This window comes from Centropristis striata, chromosome 5 (genome assembly GCF_030273125.1).
Source record: "Centropristis striata isolate RG_2023a ecotype Rhode Island chromosome 5, C.striata_1.0, whole genome shotgun sequence".
In the NCBI taxonomy this organism is placed as follows: Eukaryota; Metazoa; Chordata; class Actinopteri; order Perciformes; family Serranidae; genus Centropristis; species Centropristis striata.
The window spans coordinates 36,713,007-36,740,633 of NC_081521.1; the positions used below are offsets into that span (position 1 = coordinate 36,713,007).

Sequence of the window (27,627 nt, forward strand, 5' to 3'; positions counted from 1 at the left end):
ATCTTCCTTGCATTCGTGCTAAATCAACATGACCTGTTATGATGTCATATTTATGGGCTGTGTTGTTCAAATAGAACTCTGTGAGTCAGGCAAGGGAGGTAGTTATCCACATGCAATATCAGGTGGTCTGTTCAGGCAAAGCTGGTGCCAGGGAGAACTGAAACTAAAGAGACAGGGAAATAATCTAGCATACCAATCTGATTTTGTTGTCTTTTCAACTGCCATACAGATCTTGATCTTGAAATCTTGACACCGACTTCTAATCTTGCTGTTGGCACTATTTCCCCGAAAAGAAATTAAGCTTACACTTTGTATATAAATCGACAAAAATGAAATTCAAACGGTTACACCTTATAATTCTAGTCCTTACTAGAGTTCAAACATGTAAAAAAAAAATCACACAGTGGAAAATATTTTATAGCTACATAATCAAGTGAGCACAGAATGCGTTTGTGTAAAAAAAGAATCAAGAACAATATGAATACATATTTAGTAATATGTTATTTCTAGGAGTTAAAGTTCCATGAGTCATTACTTTAGGACACGCCCCCCCCTGAGTATGAATACTACGCTCAGCTGGCTGTGTGGTGAGTTACTTGTCTGAGAGCACTCAGACCACAGCACAGAGAGATTACTTCATATGATTTCACTTTCCCACCATTTAAAATTACAGCTTATTGGCTTTAGACTGAGAACATTATTATTGTATTTTAAAGCTACAGACTTAGAGTAAAAAAGGTGTATTTTTTAAAACACAAATTAGGTACCTGGGATATTTCTTGGATTGGATTAATTGAGGTATAATCCTTACCCACAAGGCTGGAGACTATGTCTGTGTTCCTGTGGGCACTGGGTCTCTCTCTGCTCATGCAGAGCTGTATGTGCAGTATTGAACAGACGGGCAGCGGCTGCATGAAATGGTATTCAAAAGGAGACGATATTTGCTGTGAAGCCTGCCATCCTGGTAAGTAATAAAGGACATAATGAGCTTTTTAAAACTGATTAAATGTGCTTTTATTTCAGAAGAGCATTTTGGAGTAATATACTGTGAATATCATTGATATCTGGAGGTTGATGCTGTTATAGTGGGCTTTAAACATGTTTAAAGTATCCAAATGACAACAGCACTGTTCTATATTAAACACTGTGTACCTATATAGATGGAAGGAGAAATGTCCTTTCTGCTCAAGTTATTCAAAGTTATAACCAATAGAATAAAAAAGCCTATGGAGTTGTATGTGCTTTTGTCTGTGAAGAAAAGAAGAAAAAAAACATACCAACCTTTAAGCCATGGTGGTTAGTTGGTTTCAGTGGTTTTTCAGCTAATACCACAACAGGGAGGATGGTGCAACTGCAAAATAATGTAATATACACTGTTGCTCATGAAGTTGGAGTAAAATATGTTTTACTTCTTTCCATGAAATGATTGTGACAATGTGATTTATTCTTGAGAGATAAGACGTCACTTCCAAAGTGATTACTGATGCATTTAAATATACACAGAGGATTATGTCTGAAAACAAAATTATTCAAACTGTATGGGCAACAGTGTATAATGTAATATGTACATAATATGTCAGTAAAAAAGTGGAGTACTTTAACAGTAAAAAGAAACTTTGTGTAAGACCTTTATTGAAAGAACTAATCTCACTGAACCAGAACTAGCTAATTCAATTCAATTCAATTCAATTCAATTGTATTTATATCGCCCAAAACACACATTTGCCTCATAGATCTCTAGAGACTGTACAGAGTATGACACCATCTGTCCTTAGACCCTCGCAGCAGACAAGGAAAAACTCCCTCTTAAAAGGCAAAAAACAGGAAGATACCTCAGGGAGAGCAACAGAGGAGGGATCTCCTGGGTGTGAGAGGGGAGAGGGGGGAGAGAGAGACAAGATGAACAATGACAACAGTAACAGCACTGACCCTACTGTCAAGTCTGTGGCTAATGACGGAAGACGTGGTGCTGGCAGATAAAGTCATATGACAGCATTAGTAACAGTTATAATAGAAGTCTTCAGACTAATGGTAATAGTCATAGTAGCAGTAAAAGTACAATGACAGTGAAGTGTCAGTAGCATGACCATAGCAGGTTTTTATTAGTATATGTCCTATATATGTGTAGCGTGAAGTGGCTGCAACTTAAGATTTCATTGTGCAACTCTGTGTTGTGTAATGATGATTAAAATAACCTTGAACCTTGTTTTTAGGACACCGCCTGGTCAAAGAATGTGGTCCAAACCCGAAAGACCTTTGTACTCCTTGTGGGGCCGGGAGATATACTGTGGCTCTTAAAAGCTACAAATGTGACAGGTGTACACAGTGTGTAGGTATGTCAGCTGATCCTAAGACATTTTACTACAAGATGAAATGTTTAAAATTACAAGATTTTGCAACACAATATCTTTATATGTGCAGGTGCTCAAGTGTATGTGAAACGGTGTACAGCCTCGACTGACACAGTGTGTGGCTGCAAAGAGGGACTCGTCTGTGCTGATAAACGCTGTTCCTACTGTAAAAAGTGTGAAATAGGTCAAGAAGTCATCAATGGAGGTAAGTGACAGTACAAATAAGCTTTTCACTTTGGCAAATGCACATAAGATTTACAGGTCAAGTGACCTGAATGATTGTCTCCACAGACTGCAGGCCATGTCCAGATAAAACCTTCAACGACCAAACTCACCTGAAGTGTAAACCCTGGAGTGACAGGTGAGATATAAAAGCAGCATCTGCCTTTGTAGCCATTTATTGTTGTTGTACTGACTGAAAGATTTGATAAAAAACTTTATTTTTCTCAGGTGTCCCAACCTAAATGAAGTGAAGCTGGCCGAGGGTACTGCAATCAGTGACATTAAGTGTGTAGTCAATGCAACATTAACTCCAGTGGTCAGTCCAGCAAAAAAATCTGGTAGGATGTGATTCTATTCAAGTGTACTTCTTTGATATAATTCAAGCTTTTATGAAATGCCAGCAATAACTTTTTGCTGTTTCGTATCAGATCCCACAGAACAAGGATGGCCATTGTATTTATCCGTGGTCACCAGTATGGTTCTGATAGCCATTTGCATCATTATCATCAGCAGCATTGTGGGCACAAAACTCTTCAAGAAAAGACAGGAAGAAGAGACAAATACTGAAACAAAAACACCGATAATCAGAGTCCCTACAGGTAATTACTGCACTTCGGGATGTATTATCGAGATTATCCTAAACATTTAGCATTGTGATTATACAGCCAAGACAGTCACAAATACAGTGAAATAAACATTTTTTTATTTTATTTTATTTTTTTTATTTCTTTCTCCTCTTCAGATGACCCCAGGACATTAATAGCAGTTGAGTGCAGCTTTCACGAGGCCCAGCAAGAGCAAGGCAGCAGCTCGGAGTCGCTCGCATCCAAAGAGTCCTCAGACCAGCTCATTGTATGAATGGAAGGGGAATGCCACACTGAAGCTCCGGTTATGTTTTAGCTGAATGCTATGAAAGGAAACAGGATATCCTAAATGTGATGGGGGGGGGGGGTCTTCTTTGATGTGTAATTTTTTTTAGGACTCTGAATGAAGAAAATCAAGCACTTTGTTTGCCCGGCTGCCTTTTTATCCACCCTATTTACTTTTATCAGAATAACAAAAGTGTTGGTTACAATCTTAGGTCAGGTCAGGGCCAACGTTCTGCTCTACAGTTACACCAGGATATAATTACAGTGATGACACAGAAAATGTACACAGGGGAGGAAGGGGACTTCTGACAGGGAAAAAACAAAGTGGACTTACAACCTTCTATTCATCATGTAAATTATTACAGGAGGATGTGTTTTTCCCTTTCAGTTCTGCTTGAGTCCTTAAATAGGTGAGGAAGGTTTTAAATATTTTTTACACCAGAAAACAACTTGATACAACAATTTTAAAAACTACTTTCTATAAAAGCATGTGACTTGTGCCAATGAATTGTGTAATACTGTAGCATTTATATGGGTATGAATGAGTTTCACTATTCTGACATTTGCATGTCTGAGCAGTAAAGCCGCTGAGTGCTGCTCTGTGTGAATGTACAGTGTAGCTGGGTGTAAAAACCTGACCACAAACTGTTTTGAGTCATGCCTGTGGCCGTGCCTACACACACCTCCGAAAATAGTTTAGTTTTACTCAGACGTCAGTGAGCAACCTAGTTACCTACTATTAACTGTTGTATTTGTATAGCTTGTATATTTTAACCCTGGTTATGTTGCAGCAGCTTAACTAGGACAAAGGGTATTTTAATTATGATTTTATGTGGTAAAACATTTATGATTTATCGGTGGATAGTTTGTTACTTTTTGACTGTTTTTGTTGATTATTTAAATGTTTCTATAGAAAACAGATTGTTTACAATAGTAAGTATCACATTGAATACAGCATGCTCCTAAACCTTACTTAACATTACCAGGAATTATATGGACTTTCCTACAAATGCTTCACTGGTGTCAAAAAGTCCAGCAAGGGGATTTTCCCTTTTTGACAATAGGTAATCTTACAAGAGATGTAATTAAAAGCACAAAGGAATCTACAGTCAGTACAAAGTGTACATATTTACAATCCCTTGGTGTTTCCTTTTTAAACTGTGAATATTGGCACAGCATGTCTTGAGCAAGCTATGACATGTCTCTTGAGCAAGAGTTGGCACCACGTTGGTTATTCATTGCAAAATCTCTAAGATTGTGTGTCAAGTGGCAGATAACGCTATTTGTCACATGCTGCATAAAGATATTTGAGATTCCCATTACATGCGTCATGTGGGAAATCCTCAGGACAAATGTGATTTGTTTTTATTTAACAAGTAGAAAAGGTCATGTGGAAACCCCCCCACCAGCCAGTCTTGTACTACTTTTTGTTTTGCTAATCATTTAGCACAGTGGAGTAGGCAGCTAGATCAGAGTAAGTGGAACTTTTTTTTTTTTTTTTTACACAAACGCATGTCTTTTCTGAACTGTAGCAGGCGTTTATCTTTGTTTGTAAATGGAACAACATTTGAGAAATGTGCTGTGTGGGCTTAGGGTTTAAATGTAAGCCCACACCTCAAGTAAAGTACCACGTATGAGTCACAACTCTATTACAGTGATGTCTGCTGAAGGACCACAAGTTCACAGGTGCTGTCTAAAGAAGAGTTACTGTATGGTAGATAGGTACCATTTTCACATGAACTGTAGCACTTAACCTATCAAATGTTATCTGCACTTATGATTTGTTTGGTATATAAATGTATCTTCATGCCTTACTATATTTTTTTTTTATATGACCTGTTATATGTTTAACTGGATTACACTGGACTGTGTATTTTCTTACACTGTACTTTTATAACTTCTTAGACAATAAAAATTGGACTTTTTATTTTATTTGTTGCACTTTCATACAGAACAATTGCATTCATAGTGGTCCACCTAAACAGTGGCGTAGTTCATTTGTAAAAAAACTAAGAAACAAAAAGCAAAAAGAGTGTTTTAAACATGGGAGCAATATGAACATACAAAAACATAAACAGAAAACCCAAGACCAATGACTGGTTATATGTGCGAAAAAGTCCAATCTGGTGTACAAGCAGGTATTCTGTATAATGAATAATGTGAGCTGACATTATTTTCTCTGGACTGATAAAAACCCTCCTAGCAAACTATATATGAGTAGGATATGTACCAAGTCATTTAAGCCTAAAAGGTCTAATTATCAGCTTTTTGGAGCTTTTCAACGATCATCAGTGAATGTACCTGGCTCAGATGTCATCATGTGACTTATAGGTTGGAATTTAGTCATGTGATAACAAGTGATTGTAACCCCAATCTCACTTCAATGAAGGTCTTTGGAGTCTGATGTTGATAACCGTGAGATGTAGTTGAAGCCTCCAAAAAAAGCTAAAAAAAGAAAGTGGATCTTTTAGCTTAGATTACCTTGTTACATATACTGAAGGACATAGTAATATCTGGATATATTACAAAACAATTTAACATAATTTGACAACATTTGTTATATATTTTTCAAAAAATGGGATTTCCGTTCATTTCCATAAACGTTACAGAAGTTCATTTGATTGTCGCTGGCTGGAGCCCTGCCAAACTGTGTTGAAACAAAGTTGGCAGACAAGCCAAATGTGGATGTTTTGAAGTAGCTCATCCAAGAACCACGTCAGTCAGGTTCAAGGGTTATCACTGTTACTTCTTGTTATGCCATTTGACGTATTGGATGCCCTTTGGTGGCTCAGTGGTCTGCACTGTGATCTCACAGCACGACAGTTCAAACCCACCAGCTGGCCCACTTCCCTTGAGGTAATAGCGCCCCACCACTGCATCATTAAAGAGTTCCCAAAATGACAAATCAAGAAGCAGTTAAAGATAATGGATGGATGCTCACTGCTTAACTAAATAAAAACAAATAAAAGTTACAGATATATTTAAAAAAAGGTATACTGTTTAAATTAAATGGTCATTAACACTGGAGAACTCAAACAATACTTCAATAAACCAAAATTTTCCCTTTGAAAATTAGAAAGACAAGTCCAAAGTGTTGCCATTATTCACTTTATCAAGAAACATTTTTTAAATGTCACTTCTCTCAATTCTTTTGCTTTTTCCTTTGTTCCACTGGTCTAAAGTGCTAGTAGGGGTAGCAGATAGAGAGAACTTGTAATCTTCAACCTTTGTAGCTGAACTGATAGTGTTATAAAATATATACAGGTATTTGCACTCCAACAGCACAGAATATTGAAAGATTATTGTTGCTTGCAATTTTCCTTCTTCTCTTTGGGTTTTGTGCGTCCTGATTTGTCCGTTTGCCGTTTTGTTGGTGGAATGAAAGTAGGCTCCTCCAGTAAGTCGTGTAAGCCAGAATGTGGCATGGGAGGGGACTGACAGGTTGGAGCTGTATTAAAAAGAAACAGAATGTAAGTGTCCACACGTTGTTTTAATGGTTTCATTTTAAGCCGTCTGCCCTGTTTACGGTACCTGTTGGTCCCAATCTGAGGCTCTCTGTGCTTTGCCTCCTGGCCATGAAGGTTGGGTCCAGCTCTTCTGCAATGTTTCTGATCTGCTGGGTTTGTCTTTAAACACATGAGTTTTAAGTCAGCATATACAGTAGATGAAAGACACATGGTAACAATACAGACGTTCTTGTATATTCATGTATTGACAGTTACGGTATAGTGGAGAAGGGGCTGGGTGGCTGGTTCTCTGGGGAGCAGTCCTCAGTGGGGGAAGGAAGGCCCTCTGAGTCAAGCCTCTCTCGTTGGACCTAAGTTAGTAGACAAAAAAGTCTATAAGAAATAAATACAATTCTCATTATCATCAATGAAGATAATGAAAAAACAAACACAGACTTTAGCTGGGCAAATGTAAGAATTACAGTGTCAAAGAGTTAAGCCTCAGACATGCATGAAAATGACATGTACGGTCTTTGGAAACTGTTTCTTAATATCCACCAAACATTTACAGTTCTGTCTCTTGCAGCCCGTCTGTCATGATGGCTGATCATGGCTCTGTGCTCGCGCCACGATGCTGGCCCTTCTAACTCACGAGATCTTCGCTTTGACTTAATTTCCTGCTTCTGCATGAATCGTGCAATTTCCTGGGGGATAAACACAACAATGGATTAATAAACAGGTGATTATTGAACATGAAATACACAGGTACGGCTGATGTGTCAATTCGTCATACCTCATCCTGCGCAACTTGTGCTACTCGGAAATCTCCTTCTGGGTAAGTACGTGGAGAGGGCTGGGAATTCTGCGAAATGACAAGAGATACTGATCTTCTGTTCCTTCTCCTTAGCTTGTAAATGACAGGATGTCTTGATAAACTATTGGATTCCATTACCCTTCTCAGCAGCCTCGCCTCTTCCTCCTGCAGCTTTTGAGCCAATTCTTCGTCCTGTAGGACCTGACGCAGCTCCCCCAGGTTCAGGCTTGTCTCGCCTGACTCTGGTTGTAGTGACGCTTCTACGAGAGAAAAAAGTCAGCGTCAAATCCAAAGGAACTGACTTGAAGACAAACATACAGGTAGCATAGAAGCATTAAAATGAGTCATTAAAATGTGAGAAAAAGGCTGGAGGACACAGGCCGTAATGACATTTGAATCACGCCAACAGATGAGATAAAGAGGATGCAGCATGTAAGGGCATGTTGCTAGGTTTTATAATTGACTACCTGGCACTCACTCCCTCACTGCATCAAAACAGAGAATGAAGATTAAGAGGAGAATAAAAGAATACACAGAAGAGTATTTCAGGACTACTTGAAGTATAGATACAAACAGGAAAATGTCCAACTTCAGGAAGAGACCCAAGTCACCAGTAAGAACCAAATTTGTTCAGATTAGATGATGATTGAGGGAAGATGAGAGGAGCAGATGTACACACACAGGTAGGGAGCAGAGCTTTGGAAGCTTTCCCTCTGCAGATTGGAGTTGGTTGCAGTTCTGGGTGTTACCTGCTGCCACGTGCCGCGCCCCATCCCTGGTTGCAGTCCTGCTGCTGCGGAGGCTTTGGCTGCGCAGTGGGGCTCTTCGCCGGGGTTGTTCTACTCTCCTCTCCACCTCCTGCTCCTCCTCTGAGCTTAACCTTTCTTCTATGGTCCTGTTCCAACGCCTGCGTTCACTCGTTGCCTTCTTGACCCTGCAATCATTTGCATTCCTCTCGCTATCGTCATCGTATCGGTCCTCTCTCCTACTGCCTCCCCTATCTCTGTTAGAAAGATAGGAGTCTCTACGACTATGCTCATAAACCTTATCATGCCCCACATTATTACGGTGCCAGTTTCCGTCCTCCCTGTGATCTCTCCCACCGTTCTCTTGGTACGACATTCTCCTCCTCTCCCTCATATCTCCATGGAAACTGTGCCTGGCGGTGGCAGCTCTCTGGAAGACTCTCTGATGTGGTTGGGAGTCGCTGCAGGAGACCTCACTCCCATGAAGCACCTGGCTGTCTCTGCTTTGAGGCCTTATTTGAAGTGGTGCCCCATTGCCGCCAAACTTCACAGGGACGCCCCTCTCTCTGAGGACCTGGCCCAGCATCTCCCAGACTCGGCTGGTTTTATCCTGCTGCCTGTTAGAGCTCCTGCTGTTATCCTGAAAACGGACATGTTTGTCCGGGTTGTCTTTGTAGCTCCAGGTCCTGGCTAAGTCTCTGTTGCTGTGTTTACTCCTGTCATGTAGCCTGACAGACTCACTGCGACTACATTGCCTTTCTCTTACTTCGACCAACCTACAGTCTCTATCCTGATTTCTGCTCTTGTGCAAACCCTCATACTTCTCTCTATGGTTCCTTCCCTGATCCAAATTCCTAGGGTTTCTCCTCTCTAGATCACCATTTTCATAATGGCCCTCATTCCATTCTTCTCTCTCCTCCTCTGTGAAGCTGCTGCGAGAGCAAAGACTTCTGTAGTTTCTCTCTTGCGGCTGATGTAAAGATGCCTGCCGTCGAGGAGGTGCTGTGTTGTGTCTTTCATTCTGTCTCTGGAACCAGACAGAGAGCTCTTCAGAGAAAACTGAGTCCGAGTCCTCTGAATCCTCACTTAAACGCTTTCTCGATTCACTCCTAATTTCCCTTATGGAATCTGTGTGTCCTTGATTTGACCATGAAGTTGTGTTTTTCTGAGCTGCTGCCCCCCTGGGGGAGTCGGCCTGAGGCCCTGTTAAACCTGAAAGGTTGTGAGAGGTAGAACATTGCCACCTGGTGGTGGTAGCTGAGTACTGCTCCTCTCCCTGGCTGCTGAGTGTGTGCTGGTGTGGGGAGAGCTGTGCAGGATCACTGGTGCTGCCTTTAGTTATGCCAAACATGCAAACACAAAAGCAGGGAGGATGGGTGAGGCTGTTAGCGGGTATTATTAACAAAGTGCAACTACTTATGAGATAACAGTGCATTAAAAATAGCAGCATGTCACTAAGTGAGTGTTTGTTACACAATTTATATAAAAGGTTTTCGACAAACTGAGGCATTCCAATACAGATATACAGTCATGCAAAAAAAAAATTATATATATATATATATATATATATATATATATATACACACAGTACAGGCCAAAAGTTTGGACACACCTTCTTATTCAATGCGTTTCCTTTATTTTCATGACTATTGACATTTAAATTCATCAAAACTATTAATGAACACATGTGGAATTATGTACTTAACAAAAAAGTGTGAAATAACTGAAAACACGTCTTATATTCTAGTAAGCAAAGGGTGGTTACTTTGAGGAATCTAAAATACAAGACATGTTTTCAGTTATTTCACACTTTTTTTGTTAAGTACATAATTCCATATGTGTTCATTCATAGTTTTGATGCCTTCAGTGAGAATCTACAATGTAAATAGTCATGAAAATTAAGAAAAACGCATTGAATGAGAAGGTGTGTGTCCAAACTTTTGGCCTATATATATATATATATATATATATATATATATATATATATACATACATACATACACACATAGCTAGTAGGGCTGCAACTTGATTCATTTATCGGCATGAATTTGAAAGGCTAAAATCAGCATTTTCTGCCATTTTTGCTTTAAAAATGATTTATACTATTAATTAATTATCAAAACAATTCAGATTATTTTTCTGTTTATTGACTGGTAAGTGGAGTAATCATTGCAGCTCTAATAGCCAACAGAGTTTGTTTTGTATAAAGCATGCATTTGTTTGGAGAATGGCTTAAATATGACAGTAACAAGCTGTAGCTGTGGAGCAAAGCACATTCTTTTTTCAGCAAATATACATATAACATATTTGGATCAAAGGGGAATATTCTTGAAAATTCAATCCACCATTTCCTGCAGTATTTTATAACTGCTGACTATTGCTGCCACATAAGCACACAGGCAATAAAACAGTAAAAACAAAATGGCAAAACATAAACTGTACCTTCCGCCTGGTCCTCCTGCCCTCTGCTCCTCCTGCTGATTTTCTGCTCCTCTTCTTCCTGCATTTGTTTAGCTATTTCCTGTAGAGACACAGAAAGATTGCTTCCTTATACTATAAACCACAATGACTAATCCATTAGGAATTTAGACTGACTCCAGGAGGAAAAAAAATTGAGCTGTTCTATCAAATAAGGAAATAAACATTGATACACCAGTAGTTCCTCTTAAGGTTTGAGATAAATTTTGCAACTAGATTTGTTTGACTCGGATTGCCAATAACTAGAAAAATTAGCAAAATGAGATTATGACCTCATTTCAAAACCAATCTTGGACCTAATTAAGTTATGCATAGCAACTATAATAATCAAAGCTACTGTCAAAACAAGCTCCATTCACTGAAAACAATCAAGTAATACCACTGACCAGGGTGCAACCTGTGAGTTGGCATGACTGCAAGATTTTCTCTAAGGCATCATTTATACTGTGCTGTTTTCAACCAGCAGATGGCAGCACAGCATAGACTGTGTAAAAACAAAGCAGGTGTCAACTGTTTGCCCCCTGCCTCGTAAATTCACACTCTTTAGAAAAACTAAACTTAATATTTGCCTTTGTTATCTTATTCCAACAACATAAAAATGTTCTTATAAAAATGCTCTTTAACGTAGAAACTACTTTGTTTAACTTCTCACCACTGTTAGCCGTTAAACATTCTCAGTTCAAATAATTAATTTATCATAAGCGCTAACAGCACGTAACAACAGTAACAACAGTAACAACACCAATGTTACATGGACCAACCTTTCCACCTAGTTTGGAGTTGACCACTGACCCCTGCCAGAACACTGAGATCCTCCAGTCAGCTGCTACTGGTCGCCCCTAAAACCAGACTAAAAACCAAAGGTGACCGTGCCTCTGTGGCAGCGGCCCCAAGGCTCTGGAATTACCTGCCCTGGCACATCCGATCTGCAGAATCTTTTGAAGTTTTTAAATCCTCCTTAAAAACACACCTTTTCTCCCTGGCTTTTAATCAAGTATAAGTGGACATCTTGCAAAAACAAAATGTTATTTAATTTTTTTATTTATTTTATTATATTTTTAATTTATTTTATTCTATTGTTGCACTGTGTTTATGTATTTTAGTTTTTTTTTTAGTTTTTACCATATTTCCTGCAACTGTGATATCTGTACAGCACTTTGGTCAACCCCGGTTGTTTTAAATGTGCTCTATAAATAAAGTTTGACTTGACTTGACTTGACTTGACCAAGTTTACATCAAGAAGAGAATCTATTAAATCTACACCTGGCATGTCTACAGAGGAGGCTACACCAAGTGCAGAGCCATGCTGGGTTACATAGCACCAACCTGAGGTGATCTGACAGCTTAGCTTAAGGTGGCCAAACTAATTATTTCAGGCAGGACTGTGGCTGACTTAATGGAAACTACATGAGAGACAAGCAAACTTTTAATCTCCTTGAGCCTGAACTCTGGAACAGAAAAACTCCACCAGCAGCGGTGGACTGTTTCACTTGAAGTAACACCTTGTCACTGGAGAATGCCTGCTCTTACCAGATCTGCTATACTTGACTGCTCTCTGAGTGAAGCCCCCACCACGTCTCTGTGTTGCTTTCCTTAGAAAGGCCAGAACTAATAACGTTCCCCACAAATCAGCAGATTCTACCAGTGAATTCTCTGAAATCTCTCTCTGTAGGCTGCATTTGCAACATAAATCATAACTAAAAGCTAACGCAGCTCCTTTTGCTTTGCAATCAGGGCGTGTGTGTCAGCCACTTTGCCAGCATCAGCAGACAATTAACAGCTTGCCATGGCAGGTTAGGCGTGGAGTGCCACAGGGATCTGGCATTTAAAACTGCACAGCCTGATGCCTTCTGTTCCTCAATTAAAGACACAATCTACAGGGAGGCAAATATTTAATCAACACCTCTGATCAGCCAGTCATTAAGGAAGGTAAGCAAAAGGGAGGGTTAATAGTTCAACACTTGATTCGAGCATCAACACTCATAAAAAGAAATTATTACATCCACACAGGAGTAGATGTATTCTCATACCATTTGCTGTATAACCTAGCATGAACTCAGTAGGTAAAAGAGGCTTTCCATTTAACTCTGAGTGTAGACAACACACACAACAGAGTTCAAACCCAAATCCTTTACTAATGATGAATGAACCCCACAGTCTCTCTGACCTCACATCCTCCAAACAAGGAGCTTTTATAAGCCTGTCTAAGGCAGCCTCCTCTAAAAAGGAAACTGCAGGGTAAAGGAAAATATTATGCTGGAGTGGCCTTGTGACGCAGACCACTCCACTGGACCAGCTGGGGAGTTTCGTGGCAGAGTTGCCTTTTTCCCCCACAATGCTTTTCTTCATACACAGATCAATGCTTCACTTCTCTTGGTGGGTAGTCAGATTTTTTTCTTTTGGTAAAGCGACCGAACCTATGTCCAGAAATGCACACGCATTTATAAAAAGCACAGACAAAGTTTTTGAGGGCTGGGCTTCTGTGTGAACATTGGAACAACAAGGGGGAAGTGATTGATGGGAACCATCTGGGTGCCCCGTCGTGTTTGGGTTGCAAGATGAATTGTTTTTGCATTTGCACAATTTTGGAGAGATCTGGTGCTGTACCACAAATTAGAACTAGGGAAAAATGAAAAACAAATGCAAACCAAAACAGCATTACCTACATATTAATGTTATATATGTATGTATTTGTTGGCTCTGATTCAAATCAGTTGATAAGTTTCTAAATTTGGAGCCTTGGTTTGGTTTGGTTTCTTTTCACACAGAGAGAAATCCAAGCGAAACAAAACGAATCCCTACAACAACAACAGCAGCAACAACAACATGAGAACGTCTGCTTATTGGTCAGATGTATCTGGGGCCAGAGCAGAAAATTATAAACAGAGAGAATATGTTTCTGTGAAAGAAACAATGCTATGCAATTCTCTGGCTAGCTGCTCCTATGACTGTACCAGCTGCTGGAGTGGACAAATGACATTTTTGACCTGATGATGGCGCGAGATGGAAAGTGACAGCATCACCAAGTTATTACAATTCATCATGTTGGGGACATGAATGTCTGTACCATACTTCATGCAATTCATCCAATATTTTGAATTTTTTTTAGTCTGGACAAAAGATGTTCCTACATGTGGCAGGCATTACCATCTGTAGAGCTACGCAACAAATATTTAGTAGTTTTAAGTAGAACGAAACTCAGTTTTAAGTGTAATCAAGAATCTGAGATTTCAAAATTTTGCCAATAAATTCAAATATGTACACTAATAACAATGTACATACATTACATGAAACCTAATCTAATTTCAAATTAGGCTGATATTTAACTTAGAAAGAAAAAACAACTTTGAAAACAGAATTCCACTGTTTATGCAAACCTTTTTGGAAACTTAGTAACAATCTTAAACAATTTATTGTAAGGCAAAGCAAATAAAGGATGAGTCACTCTCTTCCTTCAACTCCAGAGTTAAGGCATGTTGAGTGTGCACATCCAGTGAGGAGAGCTTGTTATGAAGAGGTTGATGGTCCATGTCTGGAATCAACCACCAGAGAAATAGACCGAGCCATCATGCAGATGGGTAGCTGACAGGCTGCGTCTCTGTTTAACAGCTGACTTTGCTCATACAGCCCTGTTACGGCACAGTGGATACATCAGAGGCCCAGAGCAGCACTTTGCTGCAACTGCGATTCATTATGGATTCAGTTAGTCCTGAGAGAGAACGAGATGAACCATGTGATACTCCCTGACCTGCTGGTAACAGGGAGATAATTAAATGATATACAAGAATGTCCCAAGAGCCATAAAAATCTATGAGTCCCTGTGCTGAATATGTTGAAGCTTACAGATAATGCAAGTGCTATTTTAAGTTTGTGCACACTGTTATAGTTTCCCCTCTAGAATATGCCCAGTTCTGTGTGCAAGGAGTCCTGATAAGATAAGAAAGAATCATTCCTTCACAAGCAGCAATTTTTTTTGTACACTAACTCCTACAGACTTCAGCATTTACCGAGTCAGATAATCCACGACAGCATTATCCATTAACACGCTCTATTGTGGCTCAAACAAGAATGTGGTTTGAGGAGATTTAATGGACACTTTGATAAAACTTCTTACCTCTGGAAATAACTGCATCTGAGGCCCTGTTTACATGTGCCATTAAAATGTGTCAGGTTGTATCTAATATATGATTTAATCTGATTACACTTTCACCTGGTAATCACATGTGTCTCCAGTGTCTACATTGAGGTCTAAACGCTGCGTCTTCTTTATGGTTTCCATCTCTGTGAGCGGCTTCATTGTGATGCCTATTTTTAAATTTTAATTTATCCTGCTGCTGCATGAAGATGTCCTTTGTGTCTATGCTGAAAGTCGCGTGCCCTGTTAGAGGGCAGTGCTGGTAGTTCATGTATGTGAATTGAAAAGGCAATTACATTTACACTTATGTTCAATGTGGTCACAATGTGTCCCATTACAGTCTAGCATCAAAAGAGTTTTGAGTGTATTTACAGCTGTACTTTCAAGCTGACTGCAGCCACACTGTCTGGAGAAAGAAATTACAACTTTTAACAGCCATCTTTCAGGCCAACAGTGAATGAGAGTCTTTCTTTGGTTTTGTCAAAGTCTCTATGTTATCACTGCATTGTGCCATGTTGAACTGGTCCATACAGGACAGCAGATACGTGGTCTTGACTTGACTTGACATAAACTGTGACTTGACTTGAGTCAGATGTCTGCAACACAGTGTCTCGCTCTGCTCTGATTGCTGAGAGAAACTTGACACTCACAGGAAAAGGATTTGTTCCTCTTTCAGGAGCAAATCTCTCCAAATATTTTGATGTACAAACTTTGTGGTCACATTTGTTTCTCTTTTTATAGCTTGAACAACTTTCGGTTCCAAGCAAGGTTATTATAGTTAACGAAAACTAACGAAATAACGAAAACTAGAATTGAAGAAACATTTTCGTTAACTGAAATAAAAATAAAAACTAGAGTTTTTAAAAAAACGATAACTAACTGAAACTGTATTGTGAGGTTACAAAACTAACTAAAATTATAGTGGAAATGTCCTTAGTTTTAACTTTTTTAATTCATAATTCAGTGTTTCTAATTGAACATGCAACACATGGTAATTATGTTTACTGAGACTGGGATGTCTACACTAGAACCAAAATTCAAAACAGTTAATAACCTTTATTGGGGCTGAGATGGATAAACCAAAGGAAATAAAGGCAAAATTTATTATGACCTCTTTGAATCTGGCACCAACATATACCCCATTACAAAAAAACTAAAACTAACACTAAAACTAATAGAAACTAAACTAAAACTAAGCATTTTCAAAAACTAAAAACTAAACTAAAACTAGAAAACCCACTCTAAAAACTAACTAAAACTAACTGAATTTGAAAACAAAAATTCACAACGAAATTAAAACTAAAACTAATGAAAAATCCAAAACTATTATAACCTTGGTTCCAAGCCAAGCTTAATAGCTTGAGGTTGTAATTTAAAAAGTGAGTGACTGGTAAAAGAACCTTTTTATAATTCTATATATTAGTTATCCGAGTGGCATTATCTATATCTTCAACAATATCGTCTTTATTCCTCTGGCCAAAATAAAGATTTCCAACAATCATATCATATAACTGAGACTCACTGCAGAGTGCGAGTTTCCTCCCACAGCAGAAAACATGCAAAAACAAGTCAGGTGAACTGAGGACATGCTTTTCTGTCTTACTGTACTAATCCAAGGAAACAAAGAGTTTTCTCTGCGTTTGGCACATTTGTTGGCACAGACTGAAGCACCTCTATTGGATAATGTTTTGCCTGTTAAGTGTAGCCAATTTCAATGGTAGATAGTAAGTAAAGCTGTTATGTTGGATCTTTGCCACTTTGCCTGCTCCTTCTCATCCACAAAAAAAGTGGCTACTGTTTGATTATTGTGCACTGTAAAAAAAAAAAAAGAGGACAAAATGAATATTGGTTTTGTAATAAAAAATTTTTTTTACAGTTTGCCATGGTCCTTTTTGGCCGCTCCAAGCACTCATACTGTAAAAGCCTCAAAATCCAAGTGCCAGCTGTCTTGAATGGGTTTTGGCAAAGTGTGGCTTATCTGACTGCAGTGTTTCACAGTGCTGCTGTTCCATCGGTGTCCCCTTTTTTGCACCGCTATCAGTTCTAAATGTTTTTCTATACCGCTTGAGAAAGTGGACATTGCTGTGAGAGCGTGTGAAAACTTTTAATTGCTAAACTTTCACGGCCAATAGGTGAGAGTTGCCAGCTCAACCTTGCACCGGTGTGTGTAGAGCTGATAACCACGTGCACCACAGCTCAACTTGTAAGCACACTATTGTGTACATGCATGTGGTATTTCAAGCCCTGCAACTGATGTAAAAGTAGTTGTAGACCACCACCACATACTAAATGTCCACATTGCTGAATTATTACTTGATGAATTACTTGATCTTCATGCTTCAATTAAGAACTGCATACATGCAGGCAGATTTAAATGATTTTACAACAGTTTGTGCTCACCTCATCCTCCTGCTCTCTCCTCCGGGCCTCCTCTGCACAACGCTGGATCTCCTCCTGAATTACACGGGCATACTCAAAGTCTTCCTCCTCCCTAAAGAACAGTCAGGGAAGAAAATTACTTCTTACACGGAGTTGTGACTTATGTGACAAAACTACCAACACACCGACAGTGTAAATAAGAATATAAATCTGCATTGCTGTAATATCTGAACAGTGTAGCAGTGTGACAGTGTTACAGTGCATTTGGGGAGTTGGGGTCACCCACAGTTGTCTGGAAGCCTGTCTGTGGAGGGTGCTCTGCTGGGTCCACTCCTCTTCCTCCTCATCCTGCAGTCTTCTGGCTACACGGATGTCATTCTGCACTAGCTGGTTCTTCTGGATGTTGGTGGTGTAATATTGCTCAACTGTGAGGGCAAGGCAGAGAAAAAGAGGGTAAGACAGTATTCAATTATGTAGCAATGAAGGACCATGTGTGATCTAGATTATAGTAATTAATAATTCCGATATAAATCTGTTGATCTTTGAGGATTCATGATTGATGATTCGGTTAAAACTATGCGTAGCATGTCAGAGCCTCAGTGTACCTTTGAGGAATTTTAAAAACAGACACCAAATGCCACGTCACTTTGTTTACTTTGCTAAATTGCAAAGACATACCACAACGTCTATTACAGCAGTTCAGTGTAACTATACAGTCTATGGTAACAACCTTAGGCTTCCTAGTCTGCCTTGGGAAGCCAGGAGAATAATACAGCATTTAACTTAAGTATGTGTTTTATTGTAAATTTGTTTTGTAGTAGAATTAATAATAATATATCGAGTCCTCAACTAAATTCGGATAACTAAAGATGAGCCCCACAACACAGAAACTGGCCATTTACTGAGACAGACTACAAACAGCACACACACAATACAAAGTATTAAACATGTTTGGACTGTGCAGCTGTACCGCTGCCACATTTTAGCTTCACATTGTACTTACTCTCCTGTTCCTGCAGGTTGTGTGCCAACACTCCATCCTCCAGCACAGCGAAACACTGGCACACTGAAACAACAGAGGACAGCAGCGCTTAATTATCATACAAAAGCTTACAAAGTGTCAAACATGAATGGAGACAGGACATAAGTGTTATTAAAGCAAACTGTTCTCTCAGCTTGAGGTTTACTAAACAGATAACAATCTTGAATGGTAATATCAATCCAGAGCAATGGTGGAGGATTTGGATGGCTTGAAAAGACACAATATCCTCAGTCTTTTGGTCCAGCACTTTGTCTGAAGGGAAACAATAGTATACAAGCACTGTGTGTCATAATGGATGTTTATTTGACCAACAAAAGGGCAAAAGAGTGTCAATTAGAACTTGGAAAAAACAACCATCTTCTACTCTGGCATGAATTCCCTAAATTCCCCTAAATATATAAAAGGCTCTCATAAAATCCCAATCGTAGCAGGGTGCCAGTGTTCCAGAGCAACACCCACAGAGGCACAGTTATAATTGTCCTCCCAAAGTTACTGGGTTAAGAGGCGTAGCAGTAGAAAAAGCAGATCACCCACATTTTAACAAAAACTATAATGTGATTTTCTCAATTTGGGAATGTTTGTGTCACAGTGTATGTGTATATGCATGTACACAAATCTACATAGATCTTTTGAACCATTAAAAACGGTTCAAAAGATCTTATAGAAGTACTTCACCCTTAAAATGGCCATTTGTATATCAACACTTACCCTGTAATACCTTGAATTCATGAAAAGAAACTGATGTTTTGATGTAGTTTTACTGTTGTTAAATGATGCCCCCTTTATTTACGTTCAGATTTACTCTTTTTCTGTATTATCCATTCACCATGGAGGCACAAGAAACCCCAAGTTTTCATTAAGAGTAATTGACATACAGTGCAGGCCAAAAGTTTGGACACACACCTTCTCATTCAATGCGTTTTTCTTTATTTTTATGACTATTTACATTGTAGATTCTCACTGAAGGCATCAAAACTATGAATGAACACATATGGAATTATGTACTTAACAAAAAAAAGTGTGAAATAACTGAAAACATGTCTTGTATTTTAGATTCCTCAAAGTAACCACCCTTTGCTTACTAGAATATAAGACATGTTTTCAGTGATTTCACACTTTTTTGTTAAGTACATAATTCCACATGTGTTCATTAATAGTTTTGATGAATCACAATGTCAATAGTCTTGAAAATAAAGGAAACACATTGAATGAGAAGGTGTGTCCAAACTTTTGGCCTGTACTGTACAAATGGTCATTTTAGGGTGAGGTATTCCTTTAAGGAGGAAGACACATGCTTTTTTGTTTAATAAAGAGCTCACTATGACTACCAAATGAAGATGCAAAGTATAGGAACCACCACCTGCAACCATTTATACTGAGAAGCAAGTGCAGATGGTACAAATGTTTGTTGAGTGAAATCTGTGAGGTTGTTGTAAATCCAAAGGCTTTTGTTAAGAGCTCTCTGTACATCGTTGCCTGGTTCTCCATATCCAGCTTCTCTGTGACAAACTAGGCCTTTCCTATCCCATAAGCCCATAGTCCGGCCACCTGCTGCTGGATATGGTAATAAAACATATCACTTTCATGTCATTTACATTCTATAGCCCTGTCTTGTGTTGTTAGAAAGCTGACAAATAACTTTATGGGGCCTTAAATATAGACACAAGAACTTAAACAATTATCCAAACAAAATGTTCCCAAACATGTGAAGTGAAAGAAAGGGATAGTCTGCGTGAGAGACAGCTCTGTTCTGACCTAAATTCATTTTAAGAATCCAGTAATCAGATGGTTTTCCATTTCTCTTTGGTCTGTACATCGGTCTTAATAGCTGCAGCATATGTGAACTGTTATTCTCATCTATAGCCATGCCAAGTGTTTACAGTAGTCCTTAATGAGCCACGATAGGTTCTATGTGTCGAAGCCCAAGGGTGTTTAAAGTCTGTCAAACAAACTCAAACGTTACTCGGGAGAAAATAAACACAGACGGCCAGCAGCACTGTGGCCCAGCTGTTTTCTCCACTTCCTCCATCTTTGCAGACACGCGGCTCACTGTGACAAGACAAACCCGCTTTGCTATCTCACCAGTTTTGATCAGAGAATCTAGACTGCCCGTCTATTCCTACAATGCTGCTTTTTCAAATACCAGGAGGAGGACAGAAGACGGTGTTTAAGAGGAGCTTTAGCTCACTGCAGAGGGTAAAGCCCCCAGCCTGAGCCAGAGGCAGGGCCAATTAAAAACACCTGTCCTACCGCTAATCCCTCCACTGAGGCCGTAAGAGCACGCAGGGTCACTTCTGTGGAGACAACAGCTACGTTTACATCCACGCAGTTAATCCTTAGGATACTTAAGTATTCAGTTTATGAGCTGAGTTGACACATATAAATGCCACATGTTGTTATAATAACCTGTTTGAGCTCTTAACTCAGCTATAAAAAGAACAGGTGAGGCGCAGTATCATGATCCAGTATCTGAAATAGTTTGCATGTAAGCACTAGAGATAGACCGATATACACTACCGGTCAAAAGTTTTAGAACACCCCAATTTTTCCAGTTTTTTATTATTATTGAAATTCAAGCAGTTCAAGTCAAATGAACAGCTTGAAAGGGTACAAAGGTAAGTGGTGAACTGCCAGAGGTAAATAAAAAAGGTAAGGTTAACCAAAACTGAAAAATAATGTACATTTCAGAATTATACAAGTAGGCCTTTTTCAGGGAACAAGAAATGGGTTAACAACTTAACTCTATGGAGTCTTGGGCTATTTTGTCCATTTTTGAATTCTTTTCATGTCTTTGTAAGTCATTTTGTGTCTATTTTTTTGGTCATTTTGTGTCTTTTTTTTGTCATTTTGTGTCTTTTTTTTGTCCTTTAGTCCAACATAAAATGTGATTTTGAATCTTTTTTTTACTTTCAAAACACTATCATGCTCAATAAAGAATTTTTAATGTTGCAAATGTGCATTCATTTCAGAGTAGACTGAGACATTAAACTGCATAATTTTCAATTCAATTCTGGAAAAGTTGGTGTGTTCTAAAACTTTTGACCAGTAGTGTATATCGGCTGGCTGATATTTGCGTTTTTTACTTGTATCGGCATCGGCCGATACGTGCGTTTGCCGGTCAATTAGCCCATTTCACTGAGCCAACACCAGGCAAGGCTTGGTGCAACATCTGCCATTCTCTGGTGAGCTGCTGCTGATACCGGAAAAAAGAAAAACACATCAAATATGTGGACTAATCTGAGGCGCCACCACCTTGAGGCCTAGAACAACATACACATTGTTTGCTATCCAACTGTTAATATGTTTGTTTTGGTAATAAATGTTTCTTTTTTGTTTAAATTGAGACTTGTGTAACATTTGTTATCATTGTGTCATTTTTATCATGTAAATGGAGCGAGAAAAGGCAATATCGGCTTCAAGAATCGGCCCCAAAAAATCGGCAGCACATATCGGGGATCGGTTAAGACTGATGTCAAAATAATCGGTATCGGCATCGGCCTTAAAAAACCTGTATCGGTCGACCACTAGTAAGCACTTTAAGATAGAAAGCCAAGACATGAAAACTTTAACTGTGCTTTTTTTGATTCCTTTATCAGAACTGTGCTGCAGCTGAAAGAAAAGCCCTCCAGAGGGTCATAAACACTGCCCAAAAAAATAATCGGATGCCCTCTTCTCTCTCTTGAGGAGGTCTACAGTAGACACTGCCTCAGGAGAGCCCACAGCTCCTCAGAGACTTATCCCACCCTGGTCACCACTTTTTTTGAACCGTTGTTCTCTAGGAGACGTTTCAGAACAATCAGAGCCAAAACAAACAGACTAAAACTGAGCTGTTGCACTAAATACTGCACAATTACACACCTGGTAACACATTAAATGCACCATACCTGACTGTGCAATATGTATATTCATATTTGTATTTATTGTTTTATAACTTATACCTCTTCATTTTCAACTTTTGTTTTTTTTATGTAGAAACTGTGCATTGATTCTGAGAGCTTCTACCTCAATTTCATTGTACTTGTGCAATGAAAATAAAGAGATTCTGATTCTGAGAAGAAGTACAAACAAAGAAATGTATGAACAGAAGACAAGCAGAGACCCTAGAAGTTTACTTACTGGCTGTAGATTCGCTGGAAGGAGTCATGGATGATGAGAATGAATGGGGGGCCTCAAGATTCATTGCAAGGGTGACATGAAGCCTACAGTGTATGGTGCAGCTGTGAACATCTGTGTTGCTAATTAAAAACACATGAAACATAAAGCCTTCAACCCATGCGTGACTTTAAGAATGCTTCTGCTTGCTAAGTTTGGACAACTCCAAAAACACATTCCCTATTGGCCCATCCTGTTGCTGTTTTACATTCATACTCTTCTCTTTCATTTTCGCTGCAGCTTATCTCAACTACTAGAGAAGAGGCTGTTCTAACAATGCAATGTTTACATTCAACATTAACAGAACTGCTTCTAACAGTTGATACAACAAGTCAAACTGAGGATGTCTCCTCTTTGTCCAGTTCTGTAAATAGGAAAGCGAGAAAAACTGGCTTCTGAAACAACCTTGTGGTAAAATGTAGTGGCTCTATTCTCTAAATAGAAAAAAATGAAGAAAAAAAAAATTCTTGAAGAGAATAAATCTCTGGGTATGTTTCAGTCTCAGGGGCCCAACAGTCAAAGTTCATAGAAATCACCCAGACAGCACTAAGCCACCAAAAGTGTCTGTTTACACCATAAATGACCACATAAGTCTACACTGAGAGTTAACCCATACCGAGACAGACATGCATTACCACTTACACCTGTTGTGGAGCTTAAGAGACTATCCGCTAAATGGATCTCCAACCTGCCCTTATGTGTCCAGTCTGTCAGTGAGGAGGGATTAAGTCGAAGGCTTGGTTTTAATCCAACGGGACAAACTGACAGTTAAAAAAACACGAGTTTACTCTCAAGTCCAACTCGGAAAGCGGAACGAATCAGAGGAAGGAAAGATGAAGAAAAAATGACAGTCGTGTCAGTGTCAGTGTAAGCGTGCGAGTGTGTGTGTGTGTGTGTGTGTGTGTGTGGGTGTGTCTGCATTGTGGTTTAACTTGTTTTTCCAAACTCCTTTAAACTACGGTCACATTACACTTCAAGGGGCGGGACGACAAGACTGTGTTATTATGAGTGCTAAACAGGTTTTTGACAGACAAGGGTGTGCACATGCTCAGTTTGAGTCCGGGCCGAGTGTGTTTTCAAAACTCTACAAAGACTTCTACTGTAAGCTTCTTAATAAGGGCACTGAAAGGACCCTGTTATGCCATGACAGTTCCCTAAGAGGATAGTAAATCAAAGATGCAGCAGACAACAGAAATTGGCTGTGGCTGTTAAACACCAGAGGACAAGATCCACTTTAGCGGAAGATTTTCTAAGAAAGAGTGCACAAACAGAGATACGATTTCTAAATATTAGCAGCCACCCACTGCATTGCTCAGTATGCTCCCCTGCAGTGTGGGCAGAGTCTCTGCAGTGAGACTGTGGGAGAAGGGGATATTATAAAGCAGGAAACCACGACCTGCATGACCTCAACAGTCAAAACAAAGTGAATTATTTCACAATTTAATGCCTGTTGTCCCCTAGAAAATATCCCACATTGGTCAAAAATAGAAAAATGGTATGTAATGGTATTTTTTTTCTTTTTTTTGCTGATGTCACTTATTCATGCACTTTGTCTTTTTGTAGAACTCCCACCAACATTAGCGAACTGACAGCCAATCATCTAAAATAAAATTATGCAGATTATCTCAGGCATCCAGCTCGAGGGAGCAGCCGATCAAACACTGACAGAGATATTTCTCTTTCATCTTCGCAGCCACTTGGATAGCAGCAGAGGCAAGAGCCTGCCAAACAAAGAAACCGGCGAAAGGAGAAAATGACAAGGGTTCTATTTTCAGCCAAAATCCCCCACCAACCACCCACGCGCTGTCTCTCTCTCCTTCTCTCTCTCTCTCACTCTCTCTTCTCCTCACTGGTCTGTTCTGTTCTCCTGTATGCTGCTTTTTGCACAAAATTTCCCAGTTAAGTGTCTGTCCATCCCAAAGCTCTCCGTGCTGTACTGTGATATAAACTAGATGAGCTCATGAACTGGACCAAGTTGTCATGTAGAACAAAGAGAGGTGAAGGGGTAATGGGACTCTGGGTCAGTTGGTAAGAGTGAAATTTAGAGCAGGGGGGAGGAGGGGGAATTCCTCTGGGAGCTGCATTCCCTCGGCACATCAGGCTATATCAGGAGCAGCCAGAGGAGGGACAAAACAGGAACTGATAAGGGGGGGCAGTGAAAACAAAGAAAGTTGACTTGGCTGAGTCTTTCGGATGGGGAGGAAAGTGAAGGAGAAGTGGGACAAGGGGAACTACAGCTCTTCGGGAAATTGAAGCATAAACACTCACAATGGGAGGTCAAATAAACAACCCCCATGCCACAGAGAGGGACAACGGCACAGTTTGACAAATCTGTCCGGTGAAAGTAGATGATGACCGGAAAAAATTACACTGACCAGACAATCTGATTTACATGCTGCTACTGTCTCACTGAGCAGTTTATTGCTGTGATTACTGGCTTTGTTTGCGCACTGGCCCCTGCTCGATAAAGCATAAAAATGCAAAGCTGCACAGTGTGCCCTTTGTGTGTGGAAACAAGAGCGGGGTCCTGAATTATCTCCCTTGATAAAAGACATGCAAACCTATTTCTATTCCATTCATTAGTGTGGACATGCCAAAGACTGAGTCAATGGCCTACACCCAGGCCACAGCTTAGACATTCCTTACCTGTGAATGTTTTTATACTTATACGCAAGCAGAAAAAAATGCTTTAGTTCACAAGTGATGCATTTGTACAACAAAGGCAAATTCTGCTGCAGAGCATATGAATTATGGCAAAAAAACATTTTTAACAGCTGTATTTTAGGATGTTATCGATGTTCAACTTCATTACTATTTCATCCTGTTGTTTCTCTCTTCAAATGCTGGACAAAATATACTACAACCAATTTTGATTGCTCCATTTAGTTTTATAAGTAAAAATGACTTTTAAAATTGAATTTTTTGTATGTTGACTCTTCTATTCTTCATATTTTCTATTTAAGCTGCTGTCTTTTTACTGAAGTACTTGCCTTAAACAATATCTATATTTTAGTACTTTGTTTGTTTGTTCTAATGCACCACTACACCACAGCATATTCCTTGCATGTAAAAACCTACATGGCAATAAAAGCGATTCTGATTCTGGCATATTCTGAATAAGAAACTCCTTGTATTGCTTAGTTGAAGCTAAACTTCACATAAAGTTGATGGTAGTGATAGAACATTATACCCCCATGAAGTACCATATCCCAAACAGCTGTCTCATTCCAGCCTCTTATCTGCAAACAGCACACCAGACCCATCTACGATGAGATCCATCTCTGTGCAGCTGTATGACTGAACTTGTGTCTGCAGCATATAGTCAAAACATTTGGCAAGCTGCAGTACTTCTTATCTGAGATAATGTCTTGCAGAAAAAAAGCTCAGGCACACAGGATGGAAAAAAAGCTGCCATTTGGTGCCAAGGCCAGCTTTAGTAAGTTGTCATACATCTCATTCTTTGTAAAGCATGGAGCAGACGGGTTGACAAGTCCGTCCTTAGCATTTGCTGAGCTGAAGTGTCCATGAGCTACTATTCTCTGCTGGCTCCATGTCTGTGGTTCAGTAGCTGACCCTGACCTCTGACCTCCCTGAGGGGGCTAAACAAAAACAACTTCTCTCCAAGACAGATTGTGAACCATGGTATATTCTGCACACACACACTTTTTTTCCATACTCAAAGTTTCTATAGCTGCTGGTCAGTGTGGAAGTATGATCTCACCTTCTTGGACACGTGGAAGGTTGGTCTGGTCAATTTCCAGCTCTGCCATCATTGTGCCTGTTCTGTCACTGCCTCATGGTGATACAGAAGACCCTGACACCACAAAGGGAATTTTGAGAAGTTATTATAACTGAAATGACATATGCGTTTTGCAGTTGCAACCTACCTCAGAAATGTTTTTTTGTCAGGGAAATAATTAAACGTATCTTTTTCAGTCATAATTTATCTGCAAGCTCATTATCTTTAAAAATTAAAAAAAATGTATCATGAACTCGGAAATCTTATCGTGAGTTGAATGTATCGTTATATCGCTACATGTGTGTGTGTGTGTATATATATATATATATACATGTGCATATGTACATATGTGTATCACTCATCATAAATACACTGGATCAATCATCCACTACTTGTATATATTGCTTGTTGTCACTATTTCTATATATGTAATTTTTTTCTTTATTTGTGCACTTTTTCTTGAACTTATTGCTCAGTTTATAGTCTATTAAAGTAACCCAGAGCATTGTAAAACTGGAGTCAAATGTATTGTGTGTTGCACACATTCTTGGCCAATAAAGCCTTTTCTGATTCTTATTCTGATTATGAAATGGGACCTAAATGCAAGGTGCAAACCGAGAGAAATGTAGTCAACATCAGTGTCTTTAAGATAAACGCATTGCTCATTAATTTCAGTGGTGTTTATTCAAACAAAGCAAACTAACAGTTAATAACTCGTAAACTCTGCACCAATGACAGTTCTTGCTGACAGCAGCCAAGCTCAACACGAGCAGTGCTGTTGTTAACAGTAAGTGGAGCATGTCAGGTAAAACTGTATCTGCATTGCAGTAGGCCACTTGTTTGTCGAGCAAAGTAAAAGAATAAGCAGGCAAACATTAAAACAGACAGTCCGTGTACCAAAGAGTCTTTGTTTTACCTGTTCCCAGCACGCTGCCTCACAGGCTCCAGTGTTGTGTACGTACACAGCCTATTCAACAAGTACCGAACATGACAGCCAAGTGTCAACTTTGTCCGCTCCGTCGCACTTTCCCTCTCCTCTCCCTTCCTCACAAATTATCCAAAATGTCACGAACGTGCTTCACCGTCTCTAGTTTTAGTGTGATGTTTTTCTTTTTTAAACGAAACCGACAGCCGTTGTTCATCAATGAAACAAAGCCCCGTCGACTCGTGAGGGGAAGCCGGGGCGGACAAACTTAGCCCACAGTCTGTCGCTCCGGCTGCTTCTTCTCAGCTCCTGTTCGGCAGCAGTGGGGG

The 27,627-nt window shown here is 39.5% G+C and overlaps 2 protein-coding genes across 2 annotated transcripts; one reads left to right on the forward strand and one right to left on the reverse strand.

The window, feature by feature from the left end:
- Positions 1 to 610: 610 nt before the first annotated feature.
- tnfrsf9a (tumor necrosis factor receptor superfamily, member 9a) lies at positions 611 to 5,374 on the forward strand. Its single transcript, XM_059333449.1, has 7 exons — positions 611 to 964; positions 2,214 to 2,333; positions 2,422 to 2,556; positions 2,643 to 2,712; positions 2,802 to 2,911; positions 3,002 to 3,172; positions 3,316 to 5,374. Exons 1-7 carry the CDS (start codon positions 829 to 831, stop codon positions 3,429 to 3,431), a joined length of 858 nt encoding a protein of 285 aa, XP_059189432.1. The 5' UTR covers positions 611 to 828; the 3' UTR covers positions 3,432 to 5,374.
- On the reverse strand, positions 5,341 to 27,580 carry LOC131971822 (trichohyalin-like). The gene is made up of 13 exons (XM_059333448.1): positions 27,290 to 27,580; positions 26,356 to 26,448; positions 18,444 to 18,506; positions 17,727 to 17,865; positions 17,462 to 17,552; positions 10,891 to 10,969; positions 8,452 to 9,780; positions 7,841 to 7,962; positions 7,682 to 7,750; positions 7,458 to 7,592; positions 7,165 to 7,259; positions 6,974 to 7,068; positions 5,341 to 6,890 (listed from the first exon to the last, which is right to left on the reverse strand). The coding sequence occupies exons 2-13, from the start codon at positions 26,405 to 26,407 to the stop codon at positions 6,742 to 6,744; spliced, it is 2,418 nt and encodes an 805-aa protein (XP_059189431.1). The 5' UTR covers positions 26,408 to 26,448; positions 27,290 to 27,580; the 3' UTR covers positions 5,341 to 6,741.
- Positions 27,581 to 27,627: the final 47 nt, after the last annotated feature.